This window comes from Ceratotherium simum, chromosome 1 (assembly GCF_057802395.1).
Source record: "Ceratotherium simum simum isolate JZ-2026a chromosome 1, ASM5780239v1, whole genome shotgun sequence".
Classification (NCBI taxonomy): domain Eukaryota; kingdom Metazoa; phylum Chordata; class Mammalia; order Perissodactyla; family Rhinocerotidae; genus Ceratotherium; species Ceratotherium simum.
In genome coordinates, this window is record NC_141900.1 from 36,873,710 (window position 1) to 36,901,260 (window position 27,551).

Consider the following 27,551-nt stretch of genomic DNA (forward strand, 5'->3'; position numbering starts at 1 on the left):
GGGCAAGGTACTCCTCTCTCAGTGATTCCCTTCCTCATCTCTGAAATGGGGATTATCCTAGTACAGATCTCACAAGGTTGTTACAGAGTTTTAAAAAATTATATATATTTAAAGCATCTTATGCAGTGCCTAGCAGTAAATTTCATAAGTGATGGCTATTCTTACTAGTATAGATACTATTTCTGTTAAGGAAGTATTAGGCTAAATGATTTTTAAGGTCTTTGCCTTGCCAGTGCTAAGACATGATTCTGTTTACTCATCAGCATGTAATCAGCATATGGTCCCTTTCAAGCTCTAAGGCAATAAATGATTTATATGCTGCTCTCTGAGCCAGCTGCCACTAAATGCTGCTCCTGCATCTTAGGTTGCTTTTAATGCAGCAATTTTGATCATCAGGTAAATACACATTTGGAAATCTATTCATTAAATATTTATTAAATAGCTACAAAGCAGTGAGCTGTTCCTGTCCTCCATCAAGTTCCAGTTAAATTTTAAATATAACAATAACTAGCCCTTAATATTCATCATTAGTTTCAGTGTCTATATAGCCATCAAAGAGTAATTACTTTACCATTAATGATCTATGCTTAGAAATGAGCTAAATTTCTATTGTCCTGCATATAGGAACTCTCTAATTTTCTCCTGAAATTGTGTTAATAACTTACTCTTAAGTTTCTGTATTTCAGACCTAAGGATCTCATGGTTTTAGTGTCTGCCTTTACTTCCTTCTGCTTAAACAAGGCACGTGGCAGCCAAACCTTTCGTTAGGTTAATTAAGTATTAATATAGACTAAATTGAGCTAGTGACTAAATTTAGCTAGTCTCACTTGGCTAAAACAACTGACTTAATTCTACAGCTTTTTTGAGCCTTTTGATAGCAACTAAATTTAACATAAACTGGGATTTAAAATGTGGATTCTTTCCCTTCTTCCCATGACTCTTTTCTGCTTTATCAGAAGATATTTTAGGTAGGAAATGGCTGCTTGTTCCTTCCTCTGAAGATCTTCTCTTTGCTTTGGTCAGGATGGTTTAAGGGTGTTCAGTTTGAACATGTCTAGAAAGCACACAGGTTCACCTGGCTGAGAGAAAACCCTTTCCTTTATTCTCATGGCTCATGTGTTGTGAGCATACATACTTCGTAGAGCTAACACAGCACTCTTCATTCTCTCTTAACAAATAACATTTGTATAAACAATTTTTTTCTCTTTTCTTTTGATTATTTTGGTATTAAAGATCACAAACTTAGAAGAACAGTTAGAGCAGTTCAGAGAAGAACTGGAAAATAAGAATGAAGAAGTTCAGCAACTACATATGCAATTAGAAATACAGAAAAAGGAATCTACTACCCGCCTACAAGAACTTGAACAAGAAAACAAATTATTTAAGGTAATTAGTTAAAACAAACTTTTGCTTTTAAATAATTCATAGTTTTCGTCTTGTGTAGCCTTGGTATTATTAAGCATTTACTAAATCCGGCTGCTAAATAATATTTACATGGGAACATTAGCTGCAAATGGATTCGCATGGAATTTATTTTCAGCTCATCATAAACATTTGAATTGGTCATAAATGAAAATTTTTTGAGACTTTTTCTCAAAATATCTTAAGAATTATTTATATACAATAACTGTATGATATCTCTAATTTTTTTCATGTATACATTTTGGGCACTATAGCTTTTATAAGTGTTAATTGAAAGAATGTTTGGAAAATCCCATGTAATGATCTGTGCCACTGGGATGGTTGTTTTTGTCCCTAGGATGAAATGAAGAAACTAGGATTTGCCATAAAGGAGTTTGATGCTATCTCTACTCAGGACCAACATGTAGTATTTGGGAAATTTGCTCAAATAATGCAGGAAAAAGAGGTAGAAATTGACCGATTGAATGAGCAGATTGCAAAACTTCAGCATCAACTTAAAATTACAACAGATAACAAGGTACACTAATTTAAAATTGATTATTACATGAAATTAAGCTAGAATTTTAAAGGGCAAAATAGTTATTTTTTCAGTTTCTCTTTGAATTTAAAAAACAAACCTTAATTTTCTTTTACCCATTAATTTAAAAAAAAATTTTTTTTTGAGGAAGTTTGGCCCTGCGCTAACATCTGTTGCCAATCTTCTTTTTTTTTTTTCTCCCCAAAGCCCCAGTACATAGTTGTGTGTCATAGTTGTAGAGTTGTGACTCTTCTATATGGGACGCCACCTCAGCATGGCTTGATGAGCAGTGTGTAGGTCTGCACCCGGGATCTGAATGGGCGAACCCTGAGCGGCCAAAGTGGAGCATGTGAGCTTAACTGCTACGCCACTGGGCCGGCCCCATTAATTTTAATTTATTAAAACACATTGGCTTAACAAGCTATGTGTATTTTTGTCCCCTTCTAATATCGTCAAAGAGTTTTGATGTTTTTCAGGAAGTCTTTGGTGACTCAGATTTCATCATATCATTTTAACCAAATCTATTAGAAATTCTGCTATTTAGTAAGAGTTAAATAAGATCATGAACTTTGGGCACCATCTTCTATAGACTGTTGTTATTTCAATACTTCATCCTTTTCAATTGGAATGTATTGATATTGACTATTTCCACTTATTGGAAATCAGCTACTAAACATGTAAATCACTATATTTAACAGAACTTTCTGAACAAAGCTTCAAATGAGGCCATTGTTTGCTATGATGGGGGACTGTTGGTCTATGTTCAAGTAATGTAGTATGTCTGAAAAGTATATTATTTTTGTGTGTGATCAGCACTTTAAGATCCTGCCCTAAAATAAAATAAAATTCCCAAAATATAAATACATATTTAATGTGTATGTTACCTTTTTTGTTAACTAATAGGTTATTGAAGAAAAAAATGAACTGATAAGGGATCTTGAAACCCAAATAGAATGTTTAATGAGTGATCAAGAGCATGTGAAGAAAAATAGAGAAGAAGAAATAGAGCAGTTCAATGAAGTGATTGAAAAACTTCAACAGGAATTGGCAAATATTGAACAGAAGACATCAGTGGATACCAGTTCTCTCCCAGAAGAAGCAGATAGTTTAAAACATCAGTTGGAGATGGTAATAGCTGAAAAACTGGCTTTGGAACAGCAAGTAGAAACCACTAATGAAGAAATGGCCCTTACGAAAAAGGTGCTTAAAGAAACCACTTTTAAAATGAACCAGCTAACACAAGAATTATGCATCTTAAAGAGAGAACGTGAAAATATGGAAAAAATCCAAAGTGTACCAGAAAAAAATGTTAACGTGGCCATAGATGATCTGAGCAAAAACAAACCTGAGCTAGAAGTAGTCCTTACTGAGGATGCTCTTAAACCCCTAGAAAATCAGACTTACCTCAAATCTTTTGAAGAAAACAGCAAAGTGTCCATAAGCAGTTTGGAAACAAAGGTGCTACAACTTGAGGGCACTGTGAGTGCAAAGGACTTAGAACTTACCCAGTGTTATAAACAAATAAAGGACATACAAGAGCAAGGCCAGTCTGAAACAGACATGCTTAAGAAGAAGATTGTAAACCTGCAGAATATACTTGAGGAAAAAGTTGCTGCTGCTCTGGTGAGTCAAGTCCAACTTGAAGCAGTTAAGGAATATGCAAAATTCTGTCAAAATAAACAAGCAATTTCATTAGAATCTGAAAAAACAAATATACAGAATTTAAGTCAACTAACAGAAAATGAGATGGAGTCAAATGTGTCAGCATTAACCTTGAGAATATCAGAATTAGAAAGCCAGGTGGTTGAAATGCAGACTAGTTTGATTTTAGAAAAAGAACAGGTAGAAATTGCAGAGAAAAATGCTTTGGAAAAAGAAAAGAAGCTACTAGAACTACAGAAGCTATTGGAGGACAATGAGAAAAAACAGGGAGGGAAAGAAAGGAAAAGCCCTCAAGGAGATTTTGAAGTTCTCAAGGTTAGTTTGTTCTTGATTTTTTCATTTAAATACCCTAAGAAACTCTCTTTTCCTTTGTTCCTTAAGCTGATTGCTAATTTACTAAATTAAACAGTGTTCTTTACATCTAGCAATTCATATATAAAGGGTTTTTATGAAAATATTGCTATTTTGTACAATCACAGTATTATCACTAGAATAATGGAAACAAACTATATTTTGTGATTTTCAAATCACGATATTTATTTCACTAGCATAGCATTAAGTAGAGCAGTCAGAAGAAGCTTAGAAATGTGAAGCTTAGCAGATGTCCTCTGGAACTTGTGTAGGTTTTTTTTCCCTTTCTCTCTAACATGCATATTATGTGATCATCCCTTTTAAGTAATGGAAAATATCAAAATATATTAGTATTCTGCTGAATTAATGTATGAGTGATGAGTCATTATCTTTTGCAAATTTTATACTTAGTAGATTTCATACTTTTCTAGGAAAAATTTGTATTTCGCTCTTGTAAGTCTACTTATGTAAAGATCTGAAATTGCAGTTATGAGCATAGAACAGATATGAAAGGACTTTAATTTTCATATTCTCACTGTGTATATTTATAATTTGGAATAGTAAATGTTCAGTCTTATCTCAATACCAGGAGATTAACTGATATATCAGGATTCCTTAAATATATAATTTGTCACAAAGGATAATTCTTTCCATTTACTAGGCTTTTTTCTCCTAGCTCACTGGACCTATAAATTATAGTAAGTGATATTAAAATAGTAATGTTACTTTCCATATATATAAAGCTTCTAAGAAATATCTTAGTTACACTTGGTATCTTTTGAGGAAAGTGATATAAATATGAAAGTTTTTTGAATGGTTACAAAAAATATTTTCATTAATAATTCATACATTTTTAGGATATATACTAATGACATGATTTACCTTTCATTTCCAGAAAGCCATTCTTCTTTTTACTATCTTAAGAATATAAAATGATAGTTCTGAAAAAGTTTCCCTAGTTGTTGAAAGAACATGGATCATTTCAACTCCTTTTATCTGATAGACAGTCATTCCTGGAAAGCTTCATTAGAATGTGAAAGTGCCTTGAATTTGGCCATATTTTTGAAAATGATGTGTTTCTTATGTTTTCCACTGCCATTCAGACAAGTACTGAATTAATTCCTACCAATGAAGAAAGTGGATTTTTTGGTCAACTTGAGGCTCTTAGAGCTGAGTCAGCAGCTACCAAAGAAGAACTTGCCAGTTATAAAGAGAAGGCAGAAAAGCTTCAAGAAGAACTTTTGGTAAGATAAATAACATAGCTCCTAATTCACTTATTTCTACTAATCTCAGTTTCATTTTGAAGTATTTTCTCTTCTATAAAAACAAACCCAGATCCATAACTTAAAAGCTAGAGAAAAATAAAGTCTTTTGTGAATTTGATGGAAAGTTCCATTATCATAAATTTCTTTACTAACATATTCTTGCTTGGTTTTCCTTGGAATCTTTGTTAGGAGGATGCTTTTAATCTGTAGACTGTTAATAAAGGAGGAAAAAGAAAGATGTTAAAGAGAACTATATATCCCATGAGAACCCAAAGTACAGGCTGATAAAATGATTTCATTTCTGTGGTAATCTATGACCATGCATATACAAATATATGGAAACTGAGTGTTTCTGAAATTTTTTTTTATTATTATTCTGAGGAAAATGAACATATTACCATGAATTATATTCTCCCTCTACCCTAAACTTTACATTGGATGTTTAAAACTGCATCTTCTACTGTTCTATTCATTATATTTTAGGTAAAAGAAACTTATATAGCATTTCTCCAGAAAGATTTAATCCAAGTTAGGGATCAACTCACAGAGGCAGAAGAGAAATTATCCTACTTCTCAGAAAAAGAAGATAAGACTGGGGTACAAGAAGACAGGAAGGTCTGCATATTAGAGCCACTTCCTATTAAAGTGGGTAAAAGCTCTGCATCCCAGACAGAGGGGACTGTCAAAGTCAATAACAGCAATCAGACTCCACAAATTCTTGTTAGAAATGTAGGAATCCAAATTGATTTACGGAATGAATGTTCATCAGAAGAAGTCACTGAAATAATCAGTCAGTTTACTGAAAAAATCGAGCAGATGCAAGAACTACATGCTGCTGAAATTTTGGACATGGAATCCAGACATATTTCAGAAACTGAAACCTTAAAGAGGGAACACTATGTTGCTGTTCAGTTACTGACGGAGGAATGTGGTACCCTGAAGACAGTGATACAGTGTCTGAGATCTAAAGAGGTATTGGTTTTCCTTATATGTGTTTTTTTCAACATTCTATGATTTTTTTTTCAAAATCCTCAGTTTTTAAGAGAAAAAGAAAATTGAGGCTATCTCTTCCTTATGGTAAAATTACAATTTTAAGTATTTCCATTGTGTAGAGTCAGATAATAACTTTGCACAAAGTTCCTGTGCATATTTGGAACCTGATGTTATCGTTCCTTAATTCATGAATGTCTCTTTTTATTATGGTAGTGTCCCTGAAGGAAAACATTGAAGACTTCTTGTAAACCATGGATAGTTTCATCTAGTATGAAAGGTGTGATAGATTTGATTGAGGCTTTTTTTTTGTTTTTGTTTTTGTTTTTGACAGCATTACAGAAGAACAAAACTATTCATTGGACTCTATTTTTATTAAGACAAAAAACATTATGTGTTTTTTTGTTTTCTCTAATTAGGGATCCTCAATTCCTGAATTAATACATTCTGATGCTTACCAAACTAGAGAAATATGTTCCAGTGGTAAGTTATATCAATTTCTGGAATTTTTATAGTACTTGTTTAAAAAGTGATTCTTTTCAATAGTCAATGGTTTTCTTTATTTTAGATTCTGGATCAGACTGGGGTCAGGGAATTTATCTTACACAAAGTCAGGGATTTGACACAGCATCAGAAGGCCAAGGAGAAGAAGGTGAAAGTTCAACAGATTTATTTCCAAAGAAAATAAAGGTACTAAAAGACAGATATCTCTTAGTAAAACTTGGCCAGTGTGGTTTCTGTATTGAACATAGTGGTTTATTAGAAGTTATACAGTAAGATCCACTCTGAAGACAGAATTGCATAGCTAGAAGGAACCTTGGGAAGCTGTTTAGTTGTATTTTCATATTTTGCATGTAATAAAGTACAATATATTTAATAGTTATTTGTATAAAGATTTTTTTTTTAAATAATTTTTATTCCTGATGTTTGCATTTGCCAAAATTATTAAAGCAGTCTCAAGGACTAGAAGTTAGCTATCTTCTGCATATTTCTTTTGGTCAAATTAGTGGCTAATCATTAAATCCAAGAAGAGTATATTAGATAAATAGAAGAAACTTAGAGATGAGAGCCACGTAGAGTCACAGACCATAGGAAGAAGGCATTCAGTAACAGTGGGCTGGCGTTTCCTGTCTGCAGTGGCTTTTCTAAATCAATCTAACTAGATAAACTATCTTGCTTCAAGTGTATTTCTCTTTGTATGTCAGACTTTGCAGAAGTTGTTATAATTCTGGCTTTTGGGTTTTGGTTTCTAGGGATTGCTGAGAGCTGTCCATAATGAAGGTATGCAGGTACTCTCTCTTACCGAGTCTCCCTATAGTGATGGAGAGGACCATTCTGTTCAGCAAGTTTCAGAATCTTGGCTAGAAGAGAGAAGAGCTTACCTCAGTACAATCTCATCTCTTAAGGATGTAATTACCAAAATGCAAGTGCAAAGAGAAGCCAAGGTACTGGAATATTATGCATCTAAATAGTTTTATATTTATCAATAAGGCAAATTACAAAGTAAATTATCTTTTATGATGCATTTTTACTGAATTACTATATGTTGTTTAAATACCCCATCACACCCTTGAAAATAAATTCATATGTTCTTAGACTTTTAATATTTATTTTGGTTAGTAGATTAATATCATTTTTAGAATGTTTTTCAAAACCTGCTTATTTGAAAACTAACTTTTGTTTTTTATACTCTGCTAGGTTTATGATAGTTCTCAATCTCACGAGAGCTTCTCAGACTGGCGAGGTGACCTTCTGCTTGCCCTTCAGCAAGTTTTCTTAAAGGAGCGCAGTGTTTTAATAGCTGCATTTCAGACTGAGCTAACAGCTCTAGGTACTAGAGATGCAGTTGGATTATTAAACTGTTTGGAACAGAGGATACAAGAACAGGTATCAAAATGAAATTTTAAACAATACATTAAAACAAAGAATGCTTTTTAATAATAATAATAAAATGAGTTATTGATTGGTTTTAGAGTAAGTCTGAAGGTTAAAATTTTAACACGGCCACTCAGAATATTTAGGAGAAAATTATTGGTTGTTAAGTGCTGTCAAGTTGGCTCTGACTCCTGGCAACCCTATGAATGAGTGATGTTCACACTGTCCTGTCCTCAGCAGCCCTGCTCAGCTTCCACAGACTCATGCCTATGGCTTCCTTTATGCAGTTGATCCATCTCATATTGGGTCTTCCTCTTTTCCTGCTGTCTTCTGCTTTTCCCAGAATTGTCTGTTCCAGCGAGTCCTGCCTTCTCTGGATGTGCCCAAAGTAGGACAGCCTCAGTTTCCTCACTTTTGCCTCAAGCAATAGGCAGGCTTAATTTGCTCTAAGACCCACATGTTTGTCTTTCTGGCAGTCCAGGGTATCTGTTGAGCTCTCCTCCAACACTATATTTCAAATTAATCGGTTCTTTTTCCTATCAACCTTCTGCACTGTCCAGCTTTCACATCCATACATAGTATTTGGAAATACATGGGTGTGGATAATCTTGGCCTTGGTCTCTAATGACACTTCCTTATACTTGATAATCTTTCCTAATTCTTTCATTGCTACACTTCGAAATCTCCGTCTTCTCCTGATTTCTTGACTGTAGTCTCCATTTAAATTGATAACTGAACCAAAGTAAATAACATCTTTAACAATTTTAATGTCTTCATTATCTACGTTAAAGCTTTGTAGTTCTTCTTAGTCATCATTTTTGTCCTCTTGGCATTTAAATACAGTCCTGCATTGGCACTTTCTTTTTGTCAGAAGTTGTTTCAAGTCCTTGTTGCTTTCTGCCAATAAAATGATGTCATCTGCATACCTTAGATTACTGATATTTCTTCCACCAATTTTCACTCCTTCATCTGAGTCTAGCCCAGTTTTTCATATGACATCTTCTGTATACAGATTAAACAGATAGGGAGATAAAATGCACCCTTGTCTGACACCTTTGCCTATCTCTGTCTCTGCATATTCTGTCTTGACAGTGGCTTCTTTTCCACAATACAGGTTACGCATCAGGACAATCGAGTGCTGAGTCATGCCCATTTCTTATAGAGCAGCCCATAGGTTTTCATGATCCATGCAGTCAAAGGCTTTACTGTAGTCTATGAAACATAGACTAACCTTCTGAAGTTCTTTGGAGCGCTTCAGTAGCCAATGGATAATCACAATTAGATATCGTGTGCCTCTCCTTTTTCAAAATTCAGCTTGAACATCAGGCATTTCTTGCTCCATATAAGGCAAAAGCCTTTGTTGCAGTACCTTTACTTGCGTGGGAAATCAGAGCAATCGTCCTATAGTCACTGATCTCCTTTCCCTGGCATCTCCTTTCTTGGGGATTGGGATGTATATGGAGTATTTCCAGTGTTTAGGCCATTGTTTTGTTTTCCATATTTGTTGTCAATTCTTGTTAGGATTTTGACAGATTCAGTCTCTGTGGCTTGAAATAATTCTATCTATATTCCATCTACCCCTGATGACTTATTTCTTCCCAGTACTTTCAGGGCAGGTTTCACTTCACTTTGTAGAATTACAGGTTCTTCCTCATAGGAATCTTCTTCAAAGGAATCTGTCATCCTTTCATCTCTTCTGTCTAGATCTTCAGTATACTGTTTCCACCTTCCCTTTATTTTCTCCTGATCAGGTAGTGTGCTTCCTTGTTGGTTGTTCATCATTCCTAAGCTAGGTTTAAATTTCCCTTTGATTTCTTCCTGTTTTGTTGTTCTCTTCTGTCTCTTTGCATTGGCCATTATAGGAGTTCTCTTTGTCTCTAGGTAACAGTCGCTGAAAAGCTGCATTCAGGATTCTAATCCTGCTTTTGCTACCTTTTACTTTTGCTTCTTACCTCCCCTTAACAAGTTTTAGTGTTTCTTCTGTCATCCATCTCGATTTTTCTTTTCTTTTTACTTCAGGCATTGTGTTTTTGCATTCTTTCTTAATAATATTTTTGGTTTCAGTCCATAGTTCTTCTGCTTCTCAGTCAGTTAGGTTTAACTATGTAAATCTGTTATTTATGGGGACTTTAAATTCATCACGAATGTTGTTTATGTTATGTTTTGGCACTGTGATTCTTTTAGTGCTCTTCTTCGGCTTTCCTCTGATATTTGATATGAACAATTCATGGTCAATACCACCTGGGCTTGTTTTGGCAGAGAGAATACAGCTTCTCCATCTCCTGCTTCCAATTACGTAGTCTATTTGATTTGTATATTGGCCGTCTGGTAATGTTCATGTATACAGTTGTCTGTTTGGTTGCTTGAAGCATGTATTTATGAAGGACAGATTGTTGGATTTGCAGAAGTTCACGAGCCACTCTCCTATTTCATTTCTGACCCCTAGTCCAAATTTTCCAATGACATTTGATTCTGCTTTATTTTCCACTTTTGCATTCCAGTCACTTATAAATCTCAGCATGTCTTGTTTTGATGTATGATCATTTCTTCCTGGATACTTGGTGTAAAAACTTGCATAGAAAATTATTACCTTAAATGTTTATCTTATATTAGAAGTTACAAAGACTGAATATTAATGAGCTAATCATCCCATTTAGGAAGTTAAAAAAAAGAGCAACAGAATAAGCCCAAAAAAAGTAGAAGGAATAAGATAACAGTCAATTCTCCTTATTTCTAGTAGTTAGAGTCTATAAAGTTGCCTCAAATGCTGAGCCATTGCTACTAGGGGAAATAACATGCGTAGGTCCTGTAAGCCCCTAGTCACAACATTTTTGTCAGCCAGTCAATACATAACCATGTTTTATGTGTGTTTCTGTTTAGGACACCATATTTATTATATATTGTTGATTCATTAATGTGGAACTCATGGCCAACAGCACTATAACTCATGCCTAAAGGAAGCTCATCTAGCGCATGTATTTTGTCCGTAAAAAACATGACAGCCTTCTTGTGCTTAGGAACACTAGACGCACTTTACAGCCATGCTTGGGGACCATTTTAAACAGCAAAATCACCAATGAAAAGCACAAAAGTGCCAAAAACACAGTACTAAATAGATGGCAAAGAGGATACTTGTTTACAGTATAAAAGATGAAAGAAGGCAGTATCACGTTGTTCAGCTTCAGCTAGGGGCATGTGCATCTGGCAATTTAAATTTTTTGCCACTCTACACATTTCCAAATGACCATAAAAGCATCACAAGTATTGATTTTGAGGTTACAGATAAGTTTTAGTGAATAGGCAGATTTCTAAGTACGTAATCTATGAACAATGAGGATCCACTGTAATAAAGAAAAGGAAGTTAGTGAAATACATCCCCTGGTAATAGGATAAAAATGTTAATAGTTGGTTCTTTGAAAGGCTAATAAAATAGAAACTATTCTGGAGAATTGGTTAAGGAAAAAGGTAAAGCACACTTTTTTAAAAGTTAGGAATGAAAATGGGATCATAACTAACTATATGGCTGAGATATAAAAATAATAGAATATTATGAATAATTTATGTAAATTCAAAAACTTGGGTGAAATGGATAGACTTTCTAGAAAAATATTACTTATCAAAACTCATTCATGAAGAAATAACCTGAAAAGACCCATAACTAGTAAAGGAATCAAATCGGCAATTAAAAATCTACTCACGGCACTTAGCACACAGATCTTGATTTTTAACTACATTCTCCATTAAAAGGAACTAGGACTCCTTGGAGAAATGGCTGATTCCAGGCTGGAGCAGGAAAAGTACAAGATGAACCTGGAATATCTTGTTTTGCTGACAAATAAGGAGTTGTTCAAAGAATGAAAGAGATATGTCAAAAGGTCACAGAAGCCAGCTTCAGGAGTTCCAACTGGCCAAATTTGGGACAATTTGAACATCAAATTAAATAACAATAGTGACAGATTATAAACCAAAGAATAAAATAAGAATTCATGAGTTCATATTGATGTAAATGAATAAAAATTCTTTCTTATAGTAGAGTGCCAACCAATGCGTAGAAGAAATGAGGTAATTAGTAAATCACCCTTTATTAAACACTGTTGTAATAGTTGACCCAAGCAATAATCAGCAATGGATGCTAAAAGTAGTATGAAAAAGTTTGATCACGAGGAGAGTATATTTACATAGTCTCAAAGTAAATCCCCAGAAAATCCTTTTAATTACAAAAGGAAAAGCAGTAACTTTACAGTGGAGAAACGTTGCTTAATCAAGTGATATAAGTTTGAGTTCTGGTGAGTTTGTAACACCAGTACAAGCAGATGTTGTGTACTTCCTGCTATGAAGGATACAACATCACTTTTTTTTTTTTTTATAATTTTATTTATTTATTTTTCCCCCAAAGCCCCAGTAGATAGTTGTATGTCATAGCTGCACATCCTTCTAGTTGCTGTATGTGGGACGCGGCCTCAGCATGGCTGGACAAGTGGTGTGTCGGTGCATGCCCGGGATCCGAACCCGGGCTGCCAGCATCGGAGCGCGTGCACTTAACCGCTAAGCCACGGGGCCGGCCCCTACAACATCACTTTTATGGTACTTCTGTTAAATGCATAACCAAAATCTCATAGGGAAATATTAGACGTAAACAAATTGAGGCCACTACACATCTATCAGAATGGCCAAAATAAAAATTAGTGACAACACAAAGTTGTCACAAAGTTGAGGATGCAGAGAAATTGCATCTCATACAATGCTGGCAGGAATGTAAAATGGGAAAGCCACTCTGGAAAATGACCTGGCAGTTTCTTATAAAGTTAAATATACGTTTACCATACAACCTAGAAATCATACTCATAGGTATTTAATCAGACAGAATTGAAAACTCATGTCTCTATAAACACCTATACACAAATATTCATAGCAGTTTTATTTATAATAGCCAAAAACTGGAAACAACCTGAATGTCCTTTAACAGGTGAATGAAAGAATAAAGTAGTACATCCATACAATGAAATACTACTTGGCGATTAAAAAGGAGCAAACTGTTGATACACTTTTGTGTGTTATATAACACTCTTGAAATGACAAAATTATGGTGATAGAGAACAGATCAGTGGTTGTCAAGGGTTAGGGTTGGGGAGAGGATGTAACTACAAAGGAGTTTCTTTGGTGATGAAACAGTTCTATATCTTGATTTTGGTGGAGGTTATGAGAACCTATATACATGTGATAAAATTTCATAGTACTATACACCAACAAAAAGAATGAGTACGTGTAAAAACTAATGAAATCTGAATAAACCCTGTAATTTAAATAGCATTGTACCAATGTCAGTTTCCTGGTTTTGGTAATGTACTACCTTTATGTAAGATGTTATCATCAGGGAAAGCTGGCTGAAAGGTATGCAGGAACTTTGTTTCAAATTATTTCAAAATAAAAAGTCTTTAAAAATTCAGGAACATACTACAAAATAACTAGGTCACGAAAGACAAAGAAATACTTAAGAACATCACTTTTTTTTCCCTTTTGCTATTAAGGACATTTGGCAAAATTTTTTTTTTTTTTTTTTAATTTTATTTATTTATTTTTTCCCCCAAAGCCCCAGTAGATAGTTGTATGTCATAGCTGCACATCCTTCTAGTTGCTGTATGTGGGACACGGCCTCAGCATGGCCAGAGAAGCGGTGCCTCGGTGCGCGCCCGGGATCCGAACCTGGGCCGCCAGCAGCGGAGCGCACGCACTTAACCGCTAAGCCACGGGGCCGGCCCCATTTGGCAAAATTTGAATAAGCTTTGTACATTAGATAATAGTATTAACGTTAATTTCTGCTTTTGATAATTGTACTGTGGTTTGTAGAAGAATGTTCTTGTTTTTAGGAAATACACACTGCAGTTTTTAGGGATAAAGGGACATCTGTCTGCAACATATCTTCACACATTTTGGAAAGGAAAAATAATGATATGTGCGTGTATGTGTGTAGATATATACACATACAGGTGTATAAAGAGATAGCGAGTGTGAGAGAGAGAAGGATAAAGCAAATGTGGTTAATTAACATTTAGGGAATTTGGATGAGGGTGTATGGGGATTCCTTGTACAATTTTTGGAGCTTTTCTGTAAGTCTGAAATTATGTCAAAATGCAAAATTAAAAACAATTTTTAAAAAATCTCCCCACAAGAATTACATCAAGCCCAAATGGTTTTACAGGTAAAAGTCTACCAAATATTCAAGGAATAGAAAATTCCAGTTTTATACACGTGCTCTCCATTGTTGGATGATTGGGGGAATGCCCTATCTTTTTGTGAGGAAGCTAGTATAACCCTGTTACCAAAATCAAACAAAGATAATACAAGAAAGAAAAATAATGGGCCTATTTTATTCATGAACATAGATGCAGAAATCCTAAACAAAATGTTAACAAACCAAATCCACCAATGTATGTTTTTTAAAGACATGATCACCTTACACTTATCCAGGGATGCAAAGGTGGCATACTATTAAAAATAATTCATGTAATTCATTACTTTAACAAATTAAAGAGGGAAAGGAAAAAAAGTGATCATTTCAGGAGAGATAGTGAATAAAATGAAGAAATTCCTACCCTAAAATACCTTAAAACAAATAACAAATGAAAAATAAAAAAGAATTTCTTGAACTAAATAAAGGGTTTATCTAGCACAAACCTACAACAAGCATGATACCTGATAGTTAAATGATAAAAACATTCCTTAAAAGGGTTCAGTAGTCTGTTCAACCTTGTCCTAAAGATCTAGCTAGCACAGCAAAGCAAGAAAAATAAATAAATAAGGATTGGGGCTTGGGGATACCTGTCATGCACTTACCTAGAAATCCAAAGAGAATATATACACACAGATTCTTAGAATTAATAAGGAAGTTTGGTAATATTGCTGGATGTAAGATCAAGAGGTAAAAATCTGATTTCTCAGCAATAAACAAAATGTAATTTTAAAAATAAAAATAAATATTTACAGTAGCATTAAATGGACAAATTCTTAAGAATACACAAACTACCAAAACTAACCCAGGAAAAATAGAAAATCTGAATAGACTTTTAACAAAGTGTTAAATTAATAATTTTAAAACTTCTCATAAAGAAAAGCTAAGGATCAGATGGCTTCACTGGCAAATTCTACCAAATGTTTAAAGAAGAATTAATACCAGTCCTTCATAAACTCTTCCAAAAAAAAAAATAAAAGAAGGGAACATTTCCCAACCCATTCTCTGAGGCCAGTATTGCTCTGATTCCAAAACTAGACAAAGACATTACAAGAAAAGGAAAGTACAGACCAAATATCCAATGAGAGTAAAACAACCAATTAAAAAATGGACAAATGATATCAATAAAGGACAAAGAAGAGGATCCAATAAATATATGAAAAGATGCTCAAATAAAATGTACTGTATTATTCATACTATGAAATACTGTATAACATTGAAAATAAGTAGAGCTACGTGTCAACTTGGATGGTTCACCAACGTGTTAAGTGAAAAAGGCATATGACATAAAGGTGAATACAGTGTGAGCCCATTTATATAAAGTTTTAACACATGCAAGGTGCCGGCCCTGTGGCGTAGCGGTTAAGTGCGTCACTCCGCTGCTGGCAGCCCGGGATCCAAACCCGGGCGCGCACTGTGGCACTGCTTGTCAAGCCATGCTGTGGCGGCGTGCCATATAAAGTGGAGGAAGATGGGCACAGATGTTAGCCCAGGGCCAGTCTTCCTCAGCAAAAAGAGGAGGATTGGCGTGGATGTTAGCTCAGGGCTGATCTGCCTCACAAAAAAAAAAAAAAATGCAAGACAGTACTATATCCTGTTTAGGATATGTGTGTGTATGTAACGCAATATGCTTTGTGCATGAAACTAACAAACACCAAACTTAGAGTTTGGTTATTTCTTGAGCAAGTGGTGCAGAGAAGGAAATGTTCAGGGAATTGTACATAGGGGGCCTTAGCTGTGTATAGCCTTAGCTATTTCTTAGGCTAAGTACATACTGAGACTGGTGTTTATTATATTATTATTCATGTTTTATGAAGAATTAAATGTGAAGAATTTAAAAATAATTGTAAAAATTACTAAAAATAAATCCTAATGAGCAGAAAAAAAAGAAAAAGTCTTTCAAAATTTTAGCGTGTGTGTTCCATTCATTCTTCTTTAGACTTCCTAGTTGTTCATTTTATTGTCTTTACAAATCTGTTCACTTGGATTTTTACTTTTTATTGTTACAGGGTGTTGAGTATCGAGCAGCTATGGAATGCCTCCAGAAAGCAGATAGAAGGAGTTTATTATCTGAAATTCAAGCACTGCATGCTCAAATGAATGGTAGGAAAAGAGAACAAGAGAATGATCAACCAAGCCAAGGTATGTTATGTGACAGGCTCATATGGTTACACAAATACGTGAATAATATTTCACTTTGTTTCCCTTATTATTGTTGTTCAGCTAAAACACATTTCCTCTTAGTCACATTTTCTTCTCATTCTCATAACATCAAGGAGATATCTACATTAATTACTCTAGGGATTAAATGATTATCCAGTTGGTGTTCAACACCTACATTTAATTTAAAATGAATTTAAAATGAGCATTGCCTTGATGAGGTTGTTTAGCCCATTAAGTTCATTATCTTTCTTTGTTTTGAAGCTCTATATGAGAATAGTCACCTAAAAGAAAAAGAAGTCCACAATGAAAGTAACTGTTTCTTTTTTAATCCTTTTTTTTATTGTGAATTGTAACATACATACAGAAAAGTGCAAAATGCAAAAGTACACAGTGTAACAAATTATTAAGTGAATATCTGTGGAAACATCACCCATGTCAAGTATCCCAGAAGCTTCCTTCCCAAATACATGCTTCTCCTATTTATAGTATTGTGTGAACATTTAAAGGTTTTTTTTATTTCAAGTCTTATAACCATTAATGTGTTCTGTAAAACTTTTATCATCCTTATATATTTACAGTTCTGAAATCTTGACCATTAGCACTGTGAGGAAAAGTGTATTTATAGAAATTGCTAGGGACTATAATCTTTTGGGACTATAATCTTTTCACATTTGCTTTGTAGTAATCTCCTAAATTACAAATCAGTTCTTATCAACAAAATATAAACCCAATATGAGTTGCTAGATCATATTTTAAATATTATTACTTTTCCATTTAGAACTCTTGGAATATAATATGCAGCAGAAGCAGTCTCAAATGCTGGAGATGCAAGTGGAGCTCAGTAGTGTGAAAGACAAAGCAACAGAATTACAAGAACAGCTGAGTTCTGAGAAAATGGTGGTTGCTGAACTGAAGAGTGAACTTGCACAAACTAGGTTGGAACTCGAAACAACACTCAAAGCACAGCATAAGCACCTAAAGGAATTAGAGGCATTCAGGTGTGGAAGCTTCTTATTATAAACCTGTATTAGTAAAGGAATTCAAGTAATTTTGTCATAGACATTGTTAGATCTTACAAAAACATAACATTATACATGATGTTTAAATAGCATGAAACTTTGTTATTTATGGGGAAAACTACAGTGGAGAGGAAAACCTCCAAGTTTTTCAAATGATAAACTCATGATTAGCTATTGCTATATTCTGAACTGTGACTTCACTTCTATTTTAGACTTGTTGTTGTATAAGATATAGAATTTTGACTTTTATTTTATCACCAAGTAATTTGAAGTGATATTTATGATCTCAATAGAATTCTCAGTTCAGTTAGCTAAAATATGCAAAATGTTTTAAAAGATAATGCTTGTAAAAAGGATAAATTGGTCAGTGTAAATACTGAGATACACTGCTTGTCAAGGACACGTTACAGGTACAGTCACTCTTTATTTTGAACATTAGATTCACACACACAAACATACATGGTGATTCCCATGTTCAGTAAAAGAGAAAAGAAAGTTTTTAGTATTAATATTATTTTGTAGCAATAAATTATTTGCAGTGGTAAATAATAACTAATAGTTGTACTACTAGAAACAATTTGAAATGAACCACAGTCAAGAATCTTTAATCTGTACATGGTTTATATTTTCCTCTTAGCTAATTTATAATATGCCTCTACTTTTCAGTGGAAACTGTTCTTTCTCTCTCAATATGCACTTGGTCAGACTAGTTTTATGCAAGTTCATTTGTCTCTGATTTAGGTTGGAAGTTAAAGACAAAACAGATGAAGTACATTTGCTTAATGACACATTAGCAAGTGAACAGAAAAAGTCCAGAGAGCTCCAGTGGGCTTTGGAGAAAGAGAAAGCCAAACTGGGACGCAGTGAAGAGCGGGATAAAGAAGAACTTGAGGTATTGTCATCTTTGTCTTTAAATGTCTGTGGAAAATCCAAAACAGTAGAAGAGAGCGAGTCTGGAGACTCCTCTTTCTCAAATGTCAACCTGAGACTCTTTATGAGGTAACAATCAGTTGTGAACTATGTGTTGAATCCTGTTAATGTTATCTAAACTGTATTATGAGGAAATGCTAACGGTGTGATTTATTTTTTTTTTTACTACACCCAAGGATGCATACAGACTGTTCTGCAACAACATGTGTTTTGGGAATTCAAATTAGTGCACATACAATTTGATAAATAGGGCAATCATGTCAGTTCAATGCAGAAGTAGTTTTGGTTCCTGTTTTCTCCTAGGGAAGAGTGATACTTTCCTGGCAGCAGGGGTCCCTCCTGCTCGAAAGAAAATTTTAAATGAGTCCCTTCACTCTGGGCTCTCTCCCAGGGAGGCACATCCCAGCCTCGCACAGCTCTCAGCTCAGGAGAGTAGTGCCCACTTTAACGGCAGCCTCACTGGCTCAGAGCTCATTTTCTAGCCACGTAATCTGGGTACCTGCTAGATCTATGCTGAAAAAAATGTGTAGCCAGCATTTCTGCCCTATTACTTTTGCGGGGTTTTTTAATTTTTTTTTAAATGTCCACCATGGCAGCTTCCAGGCATAGTAAGCTCTCTACCCGGCAGGAGCATGTTATCTTCTCAGATACTAATTACTATTTTTTATCATTACAAATTTGTATAGGTTTTGAGTAGTTTGTCCCTGAGCCTTATTATTTTTAGTATGTGATATGGCAAAACTTCAGGTTTTTCAAGAACTCCTGTCATATTATGTCAGAAATGTTTGTATTTTTAAAGGTTATTATTCCTAGGAGAAATGTACCCTGCTTCATATTCCTTAATCAGTTATAATTAATGTTTGGGGAGAAAGTATTGTTTAGCTTAGTTATCTTTTATTTATATTTCTTGATGAAAATCAACTGGCGGTCCAAATAATTATGCTCTAGCCACTGAAAATTTAGTTAAGAAACTGGATAATCAATTCTGTTACGAAATACTACCAACTTAATATTAATAAAGGCATAATTATATTATAAAGTACTTTTAATAATATTAACAAGTTCTTGAACTCAACTTTCTCCTACAAGGATCTGAAATTTTCACTTGAGAGTCAGAAACAAAGAAATATTCAGCTAAATCTACTTTTGGAACAACAGAAACAACTACTAAACGAATCACAGCAGAAAATAGAATCACAAAGAGTGCTACATGATGCCCAGTTATCAGAAGAACGAGGTCGAAACTTAGAGCTTCAAGTACTTCTTGAATCCGAGAAAGTTCGAATTCGGGAAATGAGTAATACCCTGGATAGGGAGCGGGAATTGCATGCACAGCTGCAGAGCAGTGATGATGGTGGGCAGCCTCGGCCCTCCTTACCCTCTGAGGACCTCCTTAAGGAGCTACAGAAACAGCTAGAGGAGAAACACAGTCGCATAGTAGAATTGTTAACTGAGACTGAGAAATATAAACTGGATTCTTTGCAAGCAAGACAGCAAATGGAAAAGGATAGGCAGGTTCACAGGAAGACATTACAGACAGAGCAAGAGGCCAACACTGAGGGGCAGAAAAAAATGCACGAGCTCCAGTCCAAAGTGGAAGATCTTCAGTGTCAGCTGGAAGAGAAAAGGCAACAAGTTTATAAGTTAGACCTTGAAGGAAAGCGACTGCAAGGAATTATGCAGGAATTCCAGAAGCAAGAACTAGAACGGGAAGAAAAACGAGAAAGTAGAAGAATGCTGTGTCAAAATCTTAATGAGGTAAATTGCCACTTTGTTTTAAAATATTTTTTACAAGAATACTGCAGCTCTTTGATCGTATAATTTTGGTATTGGATTAAATTATTTAAACAGCTGTGTACAAATCATTTAAAAATGAAATCTATAGAAGTTTATTTGGAATATAAACAATAATTGTGTTCCCTTAAGAAAGAATGTCATTTGCTGTTCATTTAATTATTGCTTTTTCTGTCCAAAACTGCCAGCCAACCACGTGGAGTTTAACCAGTGATCGAACTAGAAATTGGGTTCTTCAACAGAAAATAGAAGGAGAGACAAAGGAATCAAGCTATGCTAAACTGATTGAAATGAATGGAGGAGGAACTGGCTATAATCAGGAATTAGAAATGATCAGACAAAAGCTTCAACATGTGACTTCAAAACTACAGCATCTAGCCCAGAAAGCCTCCAACAGGTTAGACTTTGGGAAATGGCACTCTTAGCCAAGCTGGACAGAATCTGTCCCTCACTAATAAGTAGCCAAGGGTGGGGAATTGAAATTTTAAAGTTAATGCGTGTTTACATTAGAAGGTGATATTCTTTAACAAAACTCATACACCTGAAAACATAGATCTTAACACCTTCACCCAGGGAAAGAGAACACTTAATGTAAGGGAGAAGTGATAGGTGAAGCAGAGTGTCGCCTGATCCTTAGTGTTTGTGCCAGTCAGCACTGCTAATTGAGAAGATAATTTGACTTTTTGTCTTTTTCTTGAAGACTACAGTTTGAAACAGCAGATGATGAAGATTTCATTTGGGTTCAGGAAAATATTGATGGGACTATTTTACAAGTACAAAAATTAACTGGCCAGCCAGGCGAAGAGGTAAGACTTTTTAAAAACTCTTTGTAAAGTATCGAAAAGCAAAGATTTAATGGAAACTATATGAATCATTTGAAACTGGCACCATACTCTAGTCTCCCCTTACCTGCAGGGGGTACGTTCCAAGACCCTCAGGTGGAGGCCTGAAACCATGGCTAGTACTGAACCCTAATATACTATGTTTTTTCCTATACGTATATACCTATGAGAAAGTTTAATTTATAAATTAGGCACAGTAAGAGATTAACAACAATAATTAATAATAAAATAGAATAATTATAACAATATACCTTAAAAATGATGTGAATGTGGTCTCTCTTTCAAAATATCTTACCTTACTGTACTCACCCTTCTTGTGGTGAGGTGAGATGATACAATGCCTACGTGAGGAGATAGAGTGAGGTGAATGATATAGGTATTGTGACGTAGTGTTGGGCTACTATTCACCTTCTGACAATAGGTCAGAAGGAGGATCACCCGTCTATGACGACGTATATGGTTGGATGTCAGGAGCAGACAGTGTTGATGGTTAGGGAGGCAACAAAGGGATGATTCACGTCCTGGACAGGACAGAGCGGGAAGGCATGAGATTTCATCATCTACTCAGAACGGCGTGTGATTTAAAACTTATGAGTTGTTTATTTCTGGAATTTTCCATTTAATATTTTCAGACCACAGTTGAGTGCAAGTAACTGAAACTGTGGAAAGTAAAACCGTAGATAAGGGAAGACTACTATATTTTCTAAATAATTTTATCTTTTCATTTATTTTAAATATTAGTAATAATGTTTGCCTTCCCCCAATAGAAGATAGTGTAAGTTTGAGGGAAAATTAACTTTCATTATCATTATTGAATAATTATATTAGCCTCTTATGTATTAGGGTAACCAAGTTTCTTGAAAGAGTTGTCTGGCTTCTATCCTCACCACTCCGTGAAACCACCCTCAGAATGCTACTAGTTTCTTCACAATTAACTAATCTGGTGAATTTTTTCAGTCCCTATCTTTCTTGACTTTTTTGTAGCATTTGACACTTTGACCTCTTCTACCTTTTTTTTTTTTTTTTAATTTTATTTATTTATTTATTTTTCCCCCAAAGCCCCAGTAGATAGTTGCATGTCATAGCTGCACATTCTTCTAGTTGCCGTATGTGGGACGCGGCCTCAGCGTGGCTGGAGAGGCGGTGCGTCGGTGTGCGCCCGGGATCCAAACCCAGGCCGCCAGCAGCGGAGCACGTGCACTTAACCACTAAGCCACGGGGCCAGCCCTGACCTCTTCTATCTTAAAAATCCTCTTTTTCCTTACCTTTTATATCAGTATTCTCTCATTTCTTCCATTTCTTTCATCAGTCATCTTTATGAGTTCCTCTTCCTCCTATCCTCATCCATTTTTTTCTCTAACTATAACAGCTCATTCATTCCCACAGCCTGAGTTCCCACTAGGCTTATTTATTGAACAAATACTTATATTGCCCACCTACTATGTGCCAGGTACTATACTGGCTTCTGGGGATACAGTGAACAGATCTGATAAAAATCTCACCCTTATGGAGCTTATCTCCTAGTGGACTGTGGTTCTAGTCTAGACTTTTGTCCTGTAGTCCAGGTTTATATTTTCAATTACTTACTAGACATCTTTCCTTGGGGAAATGAACCCCATAGTGACCCCTTAGGAACCTCACAGGCACATTGCAAACTGACCATCATCTTCCTTTTCTCCTTCCTGTCCCAAACCCACATTTCTGGTCATGATATCACCCAGTTTAGAAAGCTGAAAGTCACCATAGACCACCATCCTTCATTCTTACTTGCACATCCAAGCACTCACTAAGTCCTGTGCCTTCGACCTCTGAAATATCTATCCTATGTGCCCTTAGTCATTGCCTTCATTCAGGCCTTCAGCATTTCTCACCTGGACTGTTGCAATAACTTCATAACTCGTCTGCCTGACTCCAGGATCTGTCTTCCCTAATTTACTCTACTTTGCACACTGCTACCAAAGGAATCTTTCTAACACATAAATTTTGTTTGTGGCGTGCTCCTGCCTAACGCCTTTCATGGCTCTCCACTGCCTACATTTAGGTCTGTTATCCGTAAAGTGAAGGCAACCTTTACTCTCTCGCCTTACCAAGCAGCTTGTAGTTCCCTAAAAGCAACATACTCTTGCTCAAGCCTTTGTGCCTTTACACATGCTGTTCCTTCTGCTTAATATGCCCTTCCCTATTTTCTTTCCTGCCTGGTAAATTACTCATTATTTAAGACTCAACTCAAGCATCACTTCTTCATGAAATCTGTTGCTCTCAGTGCCTGTCCACATTTTTATATGCATTATTCACAAACATTTGTGCATTATGTGACTTGATGCCATTTTGTCTTTCTAGTCTAGCTTAGTGTCCCCAAGTACTTCTTGTGGCTCATTGACTGAAAGACTACTGAGACAAAATGCTGAGCTGACAGGACATATCAGCCAACTGACCGAAGAAAAGAATGACTTAAGAAACATGGTTATGAAACTGGAAGAGCAGGTCAGATGGTATCGGCAGACAGGAGCTGGCAGAGATCATGTACGTCTGTTTTAGCATGGCTACATGTTAGGAGTAGTGTACAGTTATAATTTCTGCTATTTAGTTTCAATTTTTAACCTTGATAATGTAAAAGTATTAAGTATCTGATTCTTAGTAAGATCATTGGAAAATTTTGTAGGGATGACAATAATAATAATAGCTATTATTTATTGGGAGCCTTCTCTGTGCCAGATTCTGGCTTATGTACTTTCAGAATCGCCAATCCACACCCAGCCTTGCAAATGAGAAAGCTGAAGTTTGTAGTCAAACCAAGATCTACTTATCTCCAAAGCCAGATACTTTGCTGCCTATGGACTAATAGCAGATACATGTAAAGAAATGTTCAAATGTAAATTGTGACTGTGCTCGTCAGTTATTTATCTGTTACTGTGTTCATAACTCAAGTGAAAGATGCCATGAAATTATGTATTTCAGTCAAACTACTCTGGGAATTTATTTAAATTTTTTTCATGTAAAAACTACAAAATAAATTGCTAGCTCCTGTAATCACGCAATACAAAGATAGGGAAGGCCTAAAGACAACTGGGCGATCAAATACATGATAACACATCACCACAGCTTCTGTAGTGATCCACTTCCCTATGTACATGCGGGTGGTTTTTCTCCCTACTTCTCCAGTGCCCTGTTTCAGGCACAGGCTCAACATTTGGATCCAGATGGTCCATCTATTAAGTCTCTAGACTTTTGTAGTTCAAAGTTCTGCTAAATCTAAATACCTTCTCTGGGGCCAGGCTTTCACAAGGATTTTTAGTTGTAAAGTTAATCTGCTCAGCAAAGGACCATATACTTAAAGTTAATGTATATTCTTTAATGTCAGTTGAGATTGGCTTTGAATTTTCCCTGTCTGAAGTTGGAAAGCTGCGATTTCTGTATCCCCCATAGAGATACCTTTAATATATTTAATTCAATTTTTTTTTCAGAGACTTGTTCTTAAAAATCTTGTAAGTAGGCTCTGGTCTATACAGTCTTCTAGGTTTTCATTCAGTGGTGGCGCCGACATTGAAGCCATCATTGCTTCCGAAAAAGAAGTCTGGAACAGAGAAAAGTTGACCCTCCAAAAATCCTTGAAAAGGGCAGAAGCTGAAGTGTACAAACTGAAAGCTGAACTAAGAAATGAAGCTTTACTTCAGAATCTGAGCCCTGATTCTGAGCATGCCACCATAAAGGTAGGAGACATCTTCCATCTAAATATACGCCGAAGCTGGTCCTCTGCTTTTGCCTTGGTTCATCTGTCACTAACCTTAATTGAGCAAACTACAGAAAGTTAGGTGGTGCTCAGGCTGTCTCTAGGTCTCCCTATTCAGTCTATGTCATGAATGCAGGCCTCTAGCTGGTCACAAAAAATTTGTGGCGAGGCATGCCCCAGGTCTGGGACCAGATTAAGCCCTCTTAATGGTCACACTGGCAGCACCCTGAGCTCATGGTCCCACTTCCCCACAGCCTCATTCTTAGTAGACCAACAGAAAGTTGCCTTTTCAAACCCCAACAAAAGCTCAACTGCTGTCAATATTAGAGCATCATACTCTGTACGATGGTGAGCCCTCTGAATAGCCTCATGACTAATAATGATTATTGTAGTAAAACTAGCTTAATCAGTTAACATTAAAAAACAAAAAGAAAGAAATGTTTGGAATATTTATTCCAACTGTGGAGTGAACAGAAATTTATGACTCTTAAAGGGACAGAAAACATTAACATTGAAAAAGTTAAATAGATTAGTGACCATAATAATAAAAGTAGCTCTATACAATTAAAAAAAAATCTCAGATGATAATGGAATGAGAAAAATATTTGCAATAAATATGATGAATAAGGGCTAAAATCCAAAATAAGCAAAAATCATAACTATAAGGTTAATATTCAGTGCCATTGACTAAGAAGAGGTAGAAGTATAGAGGTTAAGGTTAATTATCTTTACTTTCAACTTTGCTAATAAAGTAGAAACCAGTGATAAGGTACCTGCCATTCTACTACTACTACTACTATTCTTAAATAAAATCTAGGTTATCTTCCCATAGAGAACAATTTGAATAACGTCTTAATGCCTTTATATTCTTCCCTTATTTAAACATAGAGAATATATGGTAAATACCTGAGAGCAGAAAGTTTTCGGAAAGCTCTCATTTATCAGAAGAAATACCTGCTGCTGTTACTGGGTGGATTCCAGGAATGTGAAGATGCCACCCTGGCTCTGCTTGCCCGGATGGGGGGGCAGCCAGCCTTCACAGATCTGGAGGTGATCACCAACCGTCCGAAGGGCTTCACCAGGTTTCGGTCGGCTGTCAGAGTGTCCATGGCAATTTCGAGGTAAAGTACTTAAAAGAAAGCGCATTTTAATAGACTCTCTAAAAGAATTAGCCAGCCCTGGTGGTCTAGTGGTAAAATTCGGCACTCGCACTGCCGCACCAGGGTTTGTTTCCCACTCAGGGAACCACATCACTCATCTATCGGCTGTCATACTGTGGCAGCTGCATGTTGCTGTGATGTTGAAAGCTATGCCACAGGTATTTCAAATACCAGCAGGGTCGCTCACGGTGGACAGGTCTCGGCAGAACTTCCAGGCTAAGACAGACTAGGAAGAAGGACTTGGCCACCCACTTCCAAAAAAATTGGCCATGAAAACCCTATGAACAGCAGCAGAGCATTATCTGATATAGTGCTGGAAGGTGAGAGGATGACGCGAAAAGACCTGGCAGGGTTCCACTCTGCTGTACACAGGGTCACTAGGGTTTGGAATCAACTCTACAGTACTAACAGCTAAAGGGATTATTTTTAATCCTCTCTCTTTTCTCTGCCTGTTGTGCTCTGTATGCCTATAGTAGGAGACATCTGCCATTACCAGAACATGCCTGCTGCTTTCTAGATTTTCATCATCTTAGCAGGGATACTTATGTTGTACTATAGTGACCTATAAAGGGCCTTCCCAGGTGCAGGCAGCTGGTGACTCCAAGCTGGCACATCCAATCTGTATTGTCTTTTTTTTTTTTTAAATCTGATTAAGCCCATGAACTAGTTCAGATGTATAAATAAAAGAAATCATAAGAGGGGGAAAAAATGTTTTTGAAAAATTACTTAGGCTGAATACATTCATTTTCATTACTAAAATAACTGGAATTACTAATAGTCCAAAATGTCATTTCACAGATGAGAAAACTGAGGCAGGGAGAGGTTGCAAAGCCAGTAGTGACAGAGCTAGGACAATCAGCCAGGGCTCCCAATCTCATCCATGTTGGCTCTCCAAAGGGAGCTCACGTTTTATCTTACTGATGATCTTAGACCCTGCTCGCCTCTGCTACTCCACATTGTTGTCTTGGGGTTCTAGTTCCTCCTCCCTTGTCTTTCATTCCCTTCGTCACCTCGTACAGGGTTAAGTGCTAGGAGATGCACTGATGAAGAAAAAGACATATCCTGCCAAAGATAATCCCTGCCCAAATCCCTAAAGGCAGCTCACTTTCTAGTAGGGAAAACAAATGTGCACGTGACTTAGAAGACACTAAATAAGAGGTCGCAGGAGTTAGCCATTAATTTTGATTGGAGGGATTTGGGAAGGCTCCATGCAAGCCAGTTGCCTCTGTCTCTACCTCTCTCTTTTTCTTGTCCTCTTATACATTCATTGTATTTTGACCCTCAGACAGCCTTAAAACTGACTGGAATTAAGAAATCCAAACTGGTGCTCCAGAAAGCTCCTTGAGCCAGGACAGGGCAGGCAGTAGCTCACTACAGCTGGTTTGCGACACAGCCACCCCTGTTCCTCTTGAAGCCAACGTTGTTTTTCATCCCTGATTACATGACCTGACTCCCCTTCCAGCTTTCCCAGCTCACTCTTACTGCCAATTTAAGGGTCTTTTTATTCTCTTTCAATCTCATCTGCCCTTTTAGTCTCCATTCTTTTCTACTCTTTTCATTACTTCTCGCCCTTTCTTTGCCCATCCACTTTTCTCTTTTGCT

The 27,551-nt window shown here is 36.0% G+C and overlaps 1 protein-coding gene across 13 annotated transcripts in view; it reads left to right on the forward strand.

Annotated features, from left to right (window-relative positions):
• AKAP9 (A-kinase anchoring protein 9) overlaps positions 1 to 27,551 on the forward strand; it is a 152,521-nt gene that overhangs the window by 120,805 nt on the left and 4,165 nt on the right. For 7 of the 13 annotated variants that reach the window (XR_015548901.1, XM_087418649.1, XM_087418686.1 and 4 more), the window contains 18 exons: positions 1,234 to 1,386; positions 1,760 to 1,939; positions 2,843 to 3,916; positions 5,056 to 5,196; positions 5,701 to 6,189; positions 6,627 to 6,690; positions 6,776 to 6,897; positions 7,461 to 7,652; positions 7,906 to 8,094; positions 16,321 to 16,453; positions 17,253 to 17,472; positions 18,235 to 18,385; positions 19,513 to 20,181; positions 20,406 to 20,614; positions 20,918 to 21,023; positions 23,400 to 23,582; positions 24,524 to 24,769; positions 25,678 to 25,910. Coding sequence is in view for 12 of the 13 variants with exons in the window: in XM_087418649.1 (XP_087274775.1) it covers positions 1,234 to 1,386; positions 1,760 to 1,939; positions 2,843 to 3,916; positions 5,056 to 5,196; positions 5,701 to 6,189; positions 6,627 to 6,690; positions 6,776 to 6,897; positions 7,461 to 7,652; positions 7,906 to 8,094; positions 16,321 to 16,453; positions 17,253 to 17,472; positions 18,235 to 18,385; positions 19,513 to 20,181; positions 20,406 to 20,614; positions 20,918 to 21,023; positions 23,400 to 23,582; positions 24,524 to 24,769; positions 25,678 to 25,910 (4,754 nt within the window). In the remaining variant the exon portion in view is untranslated. The remainder of the gene's footprint in view (positions 1 to 1,233; positions 1,387 to 1,759; positions 1,940 to 2,842; positions 3,917 to 5,055; positions 5,197 to 5,700; positions 6,190 to 6,626; positions 6,691 to 6,775; positions 6,898 to 7,460; positions 7,653 to 7,905; positions 8,095 to 16,320; positions 16,454 to 17,252; positions 17,473 to 18,234; positions 18,386 to 19,512; positions 20,182 to 20,405; positions 20,615 to 20,917; positions 21,024 to 23,399; positions 23,583 to 24,523; positions 24,770 to 25,677; positions 25,911 to 27,551) is intronic. The other 6 variants (XM_087419248.1, XM_087418776.1, XM_087418902.1 and 3 more) reach the window with 3 other exon arrangements.